The 11,797-nt window shown below is 39.7% G+C and overlaps 2 protein-coding genes across 6 annotated transcripts in view; one reads left to right on the top strand and one right to left on the bottom strand.

Annotated features, from left to right (window-relative positions):
• The first annotated feature begins 2 nt into the window (after window positions 1-2).
• LOC124051867 (WD repeat-containing protein 5) lies at window positions 3-6,472 on the top strand. The gene is made up of 14 exons (XM_046375625.1): window positions 3-194; window positions 1,177-1,275; window positions 1,464-1,572; window positions 1,819-1,892; window positions 2,192-2,281; window positions 2,779-2,868; window positions 2,948-3,031; window positions 3,122-3,177; window positions 4,244-4,290; window positions 4,404-4,479; window positions 4,696-4,729; window positions 5,015-5,089; window positions 5,261-5,348; window positions 5,536-6,472. The coding sequence occupies exons 2-14, from the start codon at window positions 1,198-1,200 to the stop codon at window positions 5,634-5,636; spliced, it is 1,002 nt and encodes a 333-aa protein (XP_046231581.1). The 5' UTR covers window positions 3-194; window positions 1,177-1,197; the 3' UTR covers window positions 5,637-6,472.
• A 1,700-nt stretch (window positions 6,473-8,172) lies between these two features.
• rxraa (retinoid X receptor, alpha a) overlaps window positions 8,173-11,797 on the bottom strand; it is a 182,489-nt gene continuing 178,864 nt past the window's right edge. For all 5 annotated transcript variants that reach the window (XM_046375620.1, XM_046375621.1, XM_046375622.1 and 2 more), the window contains one exon: window positions 8,173-11,796. In XM_046375620.1, the coding sequence (XP_046231576.1) occupies window positions 11,649-11,796 (148 nt within the window). In that variant the 3' untranslated portion in view covers window positions 8,173-11,648. The remainder of the gene's footprint in view (window position 11,797) is intronic.

Raw genomic sequence — 11,797 nt, 5'->3', positions numbered from 1 at the left:
GCTTCTGAGGGTAATACGCATGCGCACAGAAGCACCACCGCACCACATTCCCCGCTTCTCCTCGAAGGCAAACATCCATGAGCGAGTCGTTTGGTTTATATGTTTTCCATGATCGTCTGATCAAAATACGTGTATTTCTCATTCTAGTTTTTACGAGGACTACAAGCTTGACCGTGAAGCTGCATTAAATCCCTGTAAGTATCGTTTTTTGATTGGTTCCTCATTGTTTGAATGGAGGGCCCCTCCGTGGCAGCTCAGCCAATTTGTCAACAGCATCAGTGCATTGAAATCAGACGGTTACATGATCACACTTCTATCAGTTGCGTTCAAATCTGTTGGATTCCAGGTTGTGTTTTTATCTCGTTCCATTGGGCTTCAAATTCGTAATGTAGTAATAATCTACAGTATTTTGACAGTTTCTATCAGAAAGGATTTCTCAACCAAGGCCCTTTGTTCGATATTTCCTCGTTTCATATTTATTACATTTGAACACAAATTACCGTATTCGTACTTACTACCAACTAGCTAGTTTCCTAACTGCAGCTGACTGACTATGAAACGTTTCTATGTAACTTGGTTCTTTTAACTGTAACGAGCCCAACGAATGTTAGCTAGCTAAATGCTAGCCGAAATAGCTAAGTTTATATTTTTAGGAGAAAGCAGCAACGCATTTAACACCCTTTAACAACTCGACGTCAGGAAAATAAAAATCGTTTTCTGTCATAGATTTAAATAATGGTCGCATAGCTATGCATCGTCTGAAATAGCTGTCATAGCTTACAAGACTAGCATAAATATCAGTTTGGTCAGTTAAACCAGGCATATACTATGTAGTCCAATCAAAACAAAATAAACCTCTTAGATTATATGATGTTTCAAATCAATGTCAATCAAGATCAACCGTGCAAATGCTTATTGTAATCACTTGTTTACTCACACAGACACACACACACACACACACACTCTATATTAGATGTATTGTGACACAGAGTTGTAGTTGTCTTATCATGATGCCCTGCAGACCTTATAAATATGCTTTACCATCTCACCTTTTAATACTAGTCAACATTTGAAGCCTGCACATTGCTGTGTCTTGTCAAATCCTCAGCCTTATTTTTTTTCTGGTCATCTGTGAACATAAAAAGATATTTAATTGTTGTTTCTTCTCCGTGTCAGGATCGTGCTCATTTCCTCACTATGGCAACAGAAGATAAGAAACCAGAGACTGACACAAAACCTCCAGTCGTACCATCAGCATCTGCCAGTCAAAACAAGGTTTGAATTTTTAAAAATATTTACAGTATTTGCCGCAACCTCCCATTCTGTTGTGGGTTTATTTATAGTAAAGATGAACTGGGTGAGGGAGCATGCAGAGGTTTTGATTTAATTTTGATGAATAGATGTTTGCCCATTTGTCGCACATCATGGGGAGATTTTTGAATATCATGTTTTTTTATTTGCAGTCTGCACCAGCCAAGCCAAACTACAGCCTGAAATTCACATTAGCGGGCCACACTAAAGCCGTCTCCTCCGTCAAATTCAGCCCGAGCGGAGAATGGCTCGCCAGCTCGTGTGAGTTTTTTCTCCATTTCCTTTTTCATATTTCATTAAAACCGCATTTAGGCCACAGTTAATTGGGATGCTACCACCGATTATTTTCATTTTCCATTTATCTGCCAATTATTTTCTTGATTAATCCATGTATGAAAATTATATTGCAAGATATTTTGTTATTTGCCTTCATCAGTATTATGCCGTGTTATTTTAAAATAGTGAGCCTTTAGCAACGCTGAATGCATATTTAATTTGTCTTTCCAGCTGCTGATAAGCTCATCAAAATTTGGGGAGCATATGACGGCAAGTTTGAGAAAACCATATCTGGACACAAACTTGTGAGTGCAACAAATTATTTACTGCTACAGTGTTTGTTTTGTTGTTTGTTTGGAAAGGTGGGATACTCATATGGAGTAGTTGCAATTTTCTCTTTGAGAAAGATTACCAAAAAAAGAGGCCAGTTGAAACGCAGAGCATATGTACCATGTAGGTTCAGTCTTTAGACGAGCATCAGTCATTGCCATAAATCACTTTGCAGTCAGCCACAGCTTTATTATCTATTTTCCTACATCCATCTTTGCCGTCCTAACCAGAACCTTGACTACTATGAAATCTAATTATTCTCATGCATCTGCAGGGTATATCTGACGTGGCGTGGTCCTCTGACTCTAACCTTCTGGTGTCTGCATCTGATGACAAAACCCTGAAGATCTGGGATGTCAGCTCGGTAAGAAAGCAGATGAATCCCAACGATTGCACTACTCTCGTGTTTGTGTGACTTTAAAGGATCTGGTTGTCTGGTTGTAAAAAGGGAACTTTTTCTCACCATCACATCAACTACCTCAAGGGCTTGAATCACTGGCACTATATTCAGATCACTGCTTTATGACAATGCTGCCTTCTAAGGAACTACACAATGCTGCTGAATCAAACATGCGCCGACTGTGAATAAAGGTTAGAATAAGATTTGTAGGACCGTGCAGACACGCAGGCTGCAGCAGCGGCTCACGCATTTCACATTCAACAAATAGAAAAATGGAATGCATTCACATGCTTCAGATCCACACCTGTGGTTTGTGTTGGTGTTAAATTCACATCAGCCTTTAAAGCTGCAGTCACTTGGACTGTTAACTTTATCTTTTCGCTGTCAAATGACTTTTGGCTAGTTGTTTTTTTTGTCAATGGTCAGCGTGTGACACTTCAACTCATTTTCTTTTAATCTAGGGAAAATGCCTAAAAACCCTAAAAGGTCACAGCAACTACGTCTTCTGCTGCAACTTCAACCCCCAGTCCAACCTTATCGTGTCAGGATCGGTGAGTACGGAGCTTTTGGGGTGAAACGGGGGGAGGGATTAGGAGTTAATTAATGATTTTTGTGTTTTTTTGCTTCCAGTTTGACGAGAGTGTACGAATATGGGACGTGAAGACCGGGAAATGTTTGAAAACGTTGCCAGCTCATTCTGACCCTGTCTCCGCTGTAAGTTCATTTTTACCCTCAGCATAAGAGGAATCTTGTTGATTTAACATCAACATGGCGCCAATAGTGATGGTGTGTCTCTGCTCGCAGGTTCATTTCAACAGAGACGGCTCCCTGATTGTGTCCAGTAGCTATGATGGCCTTTGGTGAGAACATATAGCTTTATTATTATAACTAATCCCCACCCCCCCACCCCACTTCACTTATGTTGCATCCTTGCCCACAGTAATAGGACATGCCAGGGGAGAATGTCAAGCTGTGTTCCTCATTAGCAAATTACTACTCAGTCACTTTGAGACCTAATGAAGCTTGTAACTTCTCTGCAATATTACAGCATGCAATTACGTGCTATTGGTTTTGCTGGTCTCAGAAGTTTTGTTTCATTTAATAAAGAAAATAATTCGAGGTCTCATAGCTGCTTGAATAAAAACGAATGGGTGCTTAATAGAAATGAGTGTGTAGTTTTGTTTGATTAGCATATTTTAACAAATAGTGATCCTGCACAGTGGAGAGATATTTCAGCAGATGTAATTTAATTAGCCATATTCTCATTGTACTATTGCTTATTAGCACTGGTGTTGTTAACATTCTATAATCATGACACTATGTTTGCTTTGTATTTGAGAGTACTTCATTGTGTGTTAGCTGTAGTGTTTTGGAATCTGTGATTGGCTGTTTTGTTGTCCTGCGCTGACCATTAGGGGTTGATACTTGGACTGTTGGATAAATGGATGCTCAGTTTGTGGAAACGTTGGCCATTTGAGTAGACCGAGTGTAGCACAAACATGCTGCTTGTGAGGGTTTATGTAGGACACACATTTCCATATGTTTCATGTATTAACACTACATTAAAACAAACTACAGCTCGACTAAGTCCATTCAAGTTGCAGCGCAAATGTAGTAAAGCTCGCTGCTGTCAGTGCCTGTAACAGCTGTTGTGTCTCTGCAGACACGATTTAGTTATCGCTTTTCAAAAAAAAAAAACAAGCTCGTCTGGTTTTCCTGGCAGCATTCTTCACTGAGCTGTCGCGCTCCATCATTTTAAATCCTGGCAAACAGTGTTTTGAGACTAAAGATGAATACTTTGAAGTGCACGTGGAAGTCAAAAGAGTATCTGAAATGTGTAGTTGATGGGGATTACTTGCAACTTCTGTGTTTGCATGATTTTTGTTTATTTGCCAATGTATTTATTATTATTTATTTCATTTCCAGCCGAATCTGGGACACAGCATCGGGGCAGTGTTTAAAGACGCTCATAGGTAAGATTACTCTGTTTTAATTTTGTGAAAATGTCCACTACATATTAGGGATTTAAATATGATTTGACCCTTTTAGTGTGCTGACGGTGCTCCTGTTCTTGTCTTCACGTTAGATGATGACAACCCTCCTGTGTCATTTGTCAAGTTCTCTCCTAACGGGAAGTACATCCTGGCTGCTACGCTGGATAAGTGAGTAATGCACCTGCAGCACAGTGAAGTCAGTTATGCTTTTTATCAGCTCTGTTTTTACATGGTTTCCACCAGCAGATGGCAGTATGACACTACACTTAGCTTTCCTCAGCTGCAGGTTTATATAAACAGATGGATTAATGGACTGAATATGATTCAGTTTCACATTGTTTTAATGTTGGTTGTTAAACAGTTGTGTTTGTGTTCACTTGTCAGCACGCTCAAGCTGTGGGACTACAGCAAAGGAAAGGTAAGCTACTTTGACACACTAAATAATTTTTCTTTTATTCTAAAATACAACATTCATCTTGCAGGTTGTTTGTTTCCAGTTTTGTTTCATTGGAAGATTGTAAATTGCTGACATTTGCTGAGTGCTGTTTACTGTTAACTAATTTTTGTAATGCTATTTTTTTTAAGCCAAGTTGCATCAGAGCATTACAAAATGGTACTTGTTTACTGGTGAATACTTTCTATTGCTGATGGTTATATTTTTTACCACGTGTTGCAGATATAAAACTTTTCATTTTCATTTCAGTGCTTGAAAACATACACCGGCCATAAAAATGAGAAGTACTGCATATTCGCCAATTTCTCTGTCACGGGTGGAAAGGTAAGAACTTAGCAGTTGATTCACTCGTTAACATGTGAGACATGTTCTTACTAAACCTCTTCTCAGTACTGAATGCCTCACTTGCACGGTTTGCGTACTTATGTTTGTTTTACGCTCTCGAAATGATTGACGTGTGCAGCCAAGTATAACTGGGCGACTGTTCTCTTGCAGTGGATTGTGTCGGGCTCTGAGGACAACATGGTTTATATCTGGAACCTGCAGACGAAGGAGATTGTGCAGAAACTGCAGGGCCACACGGGTAAAGACACACCGGATCTCACTTTAGTTTTGAAAGGGCAGAGTTTGTCTTAACAGGCTGACACTTTGCTCTGAGGCAGTGTCAGCTGTCCTTCAGTGAGCAGTGGTTAGAGAAAATGCTGTGTTTTTAAGGCTTATTTCGATATAAGTTTCAATTTCAATTTTCCCGTCTCATTTCTTCCTTTCAGATGTCGTCATATCGACTGCCTGCCACCCGACAGAGAACATCATTGCATCTGCGGCTTTAGAAAATGACAAAACCATCAAGCTATGGAAAAGCGACTGCTAAGCCCTTTCTGATCTTTTGGGCTTTTCCTTGGTTCTTTTTTTACATCTAATTTTTTTTTTTCTACTTTTTGTTGTAAGAAAAGAGGACTCGTTTTGTAACAGAGAGCTCCTGCAGGACGCAGAGGGCTTTCAGGTAATGAAAATCAGCAAGGGGAACCAAATGAGACACATCAACTACACACAGTACGAGCTGAGTCGGTCCTACAGCGGACCTGTTCCCCATCTGAGATGTTCCATCTGTCTGTTAACACGTGCTGGGTTTTGTTGGTGACTTTTGTTACTCGCCTCTTGTTCTGGTGCTTCAGTATTTGTGACACTGCGTTAGCTCTGACATCACTGCTCAAGACCGACTCACACTCATGCATTTCTCGTCTTTTACAATAAATCTAATGGTTAATTGGCCTTTCTATAATTTCTTTTGCCTTTTAATTTGTCTGTGTAATTGTGTAGCATTGTCTAACTGACATCAGGCTTTAGGTTAAAGAAAAAAAAGGACATATAAAGATCAGTTTGTCTTATTTATTCAAGTGGCACCGCTGTCAGTGTTTTCTTACGATCAAATGCCGGATCTTGAGTAAGTGCTGTGCCATAATGAGATGCATTTTCCAATACTGTATATTCTGTGCAGATTATTACAATAGCAAAGCACATTTTAAAGTGTTGGAAAAAATCTTTATAGTCCTATTGGTGCTTTGAATTTAAGCCCCCATTCTATTAAAAAAAAAAGTGATTTTACAGTTTAACAGTGACCAAATGCAGTTTTGTGTTCTAGGATTCTGTACATACTACATTGACACTTATTGTGATTTGATTATTTTAGCTGGCCTTTTTTTTTTTTTTTTTTTAAAAAAAAAAAATTCTCTTTTGCTTAATTAGCTTGTGTAGTTCTGCACACAAAGCCAGCAGCGTCTGTTCTCTGTAGTCAGCCTGGATTTTGTGGATTATATGTTTGCATTTGACAGCTATAACCAGCGTCTTAATAATAAAACCAGTTTTTGTATGTTTCATGGTCGTGAGTCCTGCATCAGAAACATTGCACAGAATCAGCTGGCATCAGTCAAGCTTGCTTTAAGTTTTTTTAATAACTTTTTTTTTTTCTGTTCATGAAAGATAGAACATCAGAGAACAACCCACAAAGAACAGATGACAAAATTCCATCTCCTTAAAAATAGGCAAAAATATAATGAAAGAAGACATCCCTGTCTTGCAGCGACAGGTTGAAAATGGCAAAATAAAGGCGACACAGTTAGCAAGATGCCAAAGCCAACTAATCCTCTCAGCTTAAATTTTCAATCTGAAAATTGTCTCTTGCCTCATTGAATAAGCTTTTCCACAACGTATACGACAGCCCACAGAAGAAAAGGGAGAGAACAGAGTACACAAGCAAGGGATAAAATTACCTTTGTACAAAAATATATCTTTTTTCCAAGTGTTTTTTTTCTCTTTTTTTTCCACTTGAACATTTTACTGTCTATGCAACAAAGAAAGCAGTGATTGTGTCACAAGCTCAGCTTTTCCTGATTACACTTTTTGAACATACAATTGCCAAGCAACACATACATTTTCGAGGGTTTAAAGTCTTAACCTTTTGTTTTTTTTTTTTTCTCTTTCATATATTTTTTTTTTTTTATTTTGAGGTCCCATAAATTGTTGAGAAGAAGCTGGTTTTTGCAGGGTTTAGAGCTGCTGCGTTTCTGCTGGTTGATCAGGATTGATTTTTATAAAGTCAAAGTCAAAAATGCAAAAACCCCTCAAATTTAGGAAAAAAATACAACCATCAAACTCTGAGTTGAAGAACACCTGGTGTGGTACAGTTTGGTCTAAAAGACTTGTCTCCCTCTTTCAATGTTGGAAATACTCAAGGAACAGAGCTGTCGATATATATTTATAAATATATACACATGTACATATTAACAAAATATAGCTTTATGTTATAAAGCATTCATGTTGGTGATCATTCTATGGGTGATCATTTCTTTATCTGGTCAAGGAAATCCTTGTCTGTTTATTTTCCTGCAGGGGAGCGAGCGCGCACATCATCTACATTATGGCTTAAGTTACCTGCAATCACCAATCAGTAAACTAAGAGGAGGAGACATCAAACTTGAGGGAACAGGACGATACTCAGTTTAAAGTAGTTTGTTTTTCACCCAATCAAACAAACATTTCATTGCTTAATAACCGCTTTTCTTGATTAAAATGAGAAATAATCATAAAACAAGCCTGCTCTTACAACAAGAGAAGTTTGCCATAATGCTGAAGCTGAAAAAAACGAAAATGAAAAATGTCCATAATTTTTCCAGGATATAAATACTGTAAACTGAGCTTGAACTGGCAGTCAATACTGTCACCTGGATAGTTCATAATAATACAGGCCACCTCAATAAAACTTTTGAGTCATATACAACAAGCCAATAGGCCATACTGTAGTTATTGCTACTTTTTACAGTTTTAACAAGCACAGACACTGAGGTTTTTTCTGATCAAGAGGAAAAAATGATGATGATAACGCTGCGAGAAAGTGCCATCTTTTTGTCTGATTAAATACTTGTAGAAAAGATTCAAGTAATGTTGCAGCGCTGCTTCTCTTTCACTAGAGGGAGCTCACATCTCTCAAACAGCTGCCACATCCCTCTCTCTTGTCTTTGCCAAACTGCTCTCTGACTCAAAGTAAATGTTCTAGTCCTGCTTCACGTGTACAGTATGTGACATTTCAGAGCTCTATGGAACCAACTCTATGCCCTTTCTTCATAAGAAAAAAAAAAAGGAGATTACTGGGTGTATGGAGATCAGTTTTACAGATGTAGAACAAAACCTGCAGAGCAAAACCCCTCAATGGAGGCCCTTCAGTGAAACTTACACCCAAATCATGATGGAAAAACTGACACATGGTCAATGTAGCACTTGTGTCTAGGTTGGTGTCAACGTTTTTATGGAGACCTGATGGTGCCATCAGAATAACTTTCAAGCTCAATTATTCTCAGTTAATATATTCACCAAAAAAAAAAAACAGAAAAAAAAACAAAAATAAAATAAGCTGAAGGTGGAACAGGAGCCAACACCCAGCCAATAAAAGTTCCCGCTTCCGCTCTGTGGATTCATTTAATCTTTAAAAGACATGCTGAGCACTTTAAAGTCAGTATGAGTAGGATTTTTCAGTTGTGGTTTGTGAACACAACATTCAAGATTGTCCCCTCCTCCCCCATCTTAAGGACACCCAAAGTGCACACCCTCTGACCGCGACTGCCAGAACACAGCCCAGCGTACCACCTGCAACCCTCCCACCCTGTGCATCATTACTGGCTGAGAGCTACACACCCATTACCAAAAGGCTGACGCCCAGAAATGACCCAGAAACAGCAACATAAGAAATTTTACGCAAGAAGCAGGGTCTCCACAGATTCAGACACCACTACACACTTCTAACGGGTCATCAGTCAAAAGTCATCTGTTTGAGTCTAAACACTGTTTCTGAGAAAAACCCCACTCAGTCTGCCTTTAAATCAAAATCACAAAAATGAAATCTGTAAATATCAAAGCAGGAGAATAATTAATTATGAGATAGATTATGCTAGGCACATGGTAGGCACAAAAAAGATTCAAATTTAGATTAGATTAAAACCCTCAATTTAATTCAAAAATCTGTAATTTAAAAAGAATATTGATGGAATTACTAAATAGATTTTATCATCTGATTTTCCCATTTCCTGGTGCATTGCAATGCAGTTCTAATTAATGTTATATATTAAGATTGAAGAATATTAAGATTAGTGGCACACTCAAGCCTCCATATTCGGTGATTAACCATCTCAGTTTATAATGAAAACATGGTGCTCAGGGCTTTTTCTTTCAAGACCAGATAGTGTCAAGGTGCTTATGAAACAGTGGTGAGTATGCAGATATAAGAAGGAAATCCTTAATCTAATTTTCTTTTAGTCCTGTTCTCAGATCATAGTCAGCAACAGCTATTATTTAACATGACCTTTAAATCTGCTATGCTTCACTCTTCCATAAAACACTTTCAAACGAGGGCCGAGAGCTGCTTGTTTTCAGTCAGTCAGTCAGCGGTGGATAAACCAAGACAGAATGACTGAATCTAATAACTGAACAGTACTCCATTCCAGGAAAATATTACAGCAGACCCACACCTCACAAACACTTGTTTTTATAAGGAGTCAGACCTGTTTAAGCCATGCTAACAAGCACTCGCTCTGTGGACAATCTTTGGAAATGCACTTGATGCATAGTTTTGCAGCAGCTGCAGCACTTATAGAGAAAGAAAAGAGGAGGGAAAAAAAGCAGATCATGGGCATAAAGCATATTTATACACAACATGGAGATATTTAACATTTCAGTTCAACTTGAGTGACACTTGGTTGTCCAAAGAAGTGCAGAGAGAGCGAATGTGTGTGTATGTGTGTGTGCGTGTGTGTGTATGTGCGTGTTCTGGATTGGGCCTGGGCCAAATTCCACTTCGGAGGTCGATTACATCAACATCATCTCTCCGTTTAGGAACCCGACTCCACTGTCATGAGGTTAAGTGCCAAGTAACAAACAAACAAACAAATAATGGCTCTGCTGCAACGCCAAGCACTTCTCCCACATCCTGAAAATGGTTAAACGAGTATCAAGAACTGAAGGTCGGAGGGATGGAAACTGAGGTAATTGTGCATTGCTGCTGCTGTTAAAAATCAAAACATAACGTCATAACGTCAATACTGTGTACGGTTGCAACTTTCTGTACAGGTAGATATGAGGCGTACTGAAGAAAAGCTAACACCCGCTGCACCGAGCAGAGGGATTTCTGAGCATGGAGGTGTAAAGGTGTGCTGAAATTCACATGAAAGGAGAAGCAGAGAGGTCGGAGAAGGGACGGACAAGGAGCCCAGAGGCCAGCGAGTTTTACCACACGGATGAGACTGTGTGCTCACTTTCCAGCCATCCAAGTTTATGTTGTGAGGTTGCAACAGAGGCCCAATTGTTTGAAACAGGATGACAAAAAGTTGTTCCTGGTGCCTGCTGTGGAAGCCTTTCAGAGCATCATGTAGCACAAAGCTAACGTGTGGCTAATTTACAGCAGCCTGCATCTTCCCGTGTTCGCAGGACAGCACAGATTGTACACGACGAGTTCTCCCAACTCTTGTTCGATCGATTAACAATAACTGAAGGACTGATCAGTGAACGATCAGTGAACATCCTCCCTGATGTCACACAGTGCTAATATAGTAAGACATGTTTGTATTTGTTGGAATTGGCCAGAGACCTGAGGTTTTCTGAGCACTTGCAGTCTTGACAACCCAGCTCTGAGTTCTACTCAGGAAAGCTCACACATCACAAACAGCTAGTGCAAGACCTGACGCCTTCAGTCGAGTCAGGCAGGAGTTCTTTTGAGCAGATGTGCTCTCCCCCCGCCGTCCCCACCCCGAAGTAAGTTCAGTCCTGAAAGAGAGAGGGAGAGCTCAGCCTGAGGTTCTCCCAGTCCACGATTGTCCTGATCACAACGCTGAGTGTCCAAATATGACATCACCGCTGTTTTTGTTTTCTTTTTTTTTTATACATATATACTGTATACCTGCAAGCATAACTGTGGGTGTTAAAAACCTGATCGTCTCTACTTTGTCTTGTCAAGGTGCACAAACAGCAAGGATGAAAACGATGGCTCAATACGTTTCTTTTGTCCTCTGTCCGACCTTGTTTCAGTCCACTGTTGTCACTCGAGTTGCCGTGTGATTTTCATTTACTGTATACATATATATATATATTTTTCTTATTTATATTTATCTTACAAGGTATAAAACAGACCCATAGACATGATAATTTGAAACACATCAATTGGAGCTGAGGAGAGGAAAAAGGGAGGGAAGGAGGGAAGAAGAGGTTCTCCATTAAAAGTGATCTGTCCCTTGCTGGAGATGGGATTTTAAAAAGGGTCCCGCTCCTGATCCAGGGTTGAGTGGGAGGTATTGGGGTGGAGGAGGGAGGTGGGAGGAGGGGAGCTCCACCCTCTCTGCTATTATGTCATTTGATGTGGGGCTTCTAGCATCTCCATAAGGAAGGTGTCAATGGGCGTGTCGCCGATGAGCTTGAAAAAGAACAAGTGCTCCAGACACTTAAGGCCGATGGAGCGCAGCGCCGGTAACCGCAGCAACAACTTGGCAAATC

Source organism: Scatophagus argus, chromosome 20, assembly GCF_020382885.2.
Source record: "Scatophagus argus isolate fScaArg1 chromosome 20, fScaArg1.pri, whole genome shotgun sequence".
Lineage (NCBI taxonomy): Eukaryota > Metazoa > Chordata > Actinopteri > Scatophagidae > Scatophagus > Scatophagus argus.
The sequence above is the reverse complement of the archived record's forward strand: the minus strand, read 5'-3'. Positions and strand labels throughout refer to the sequence as shown.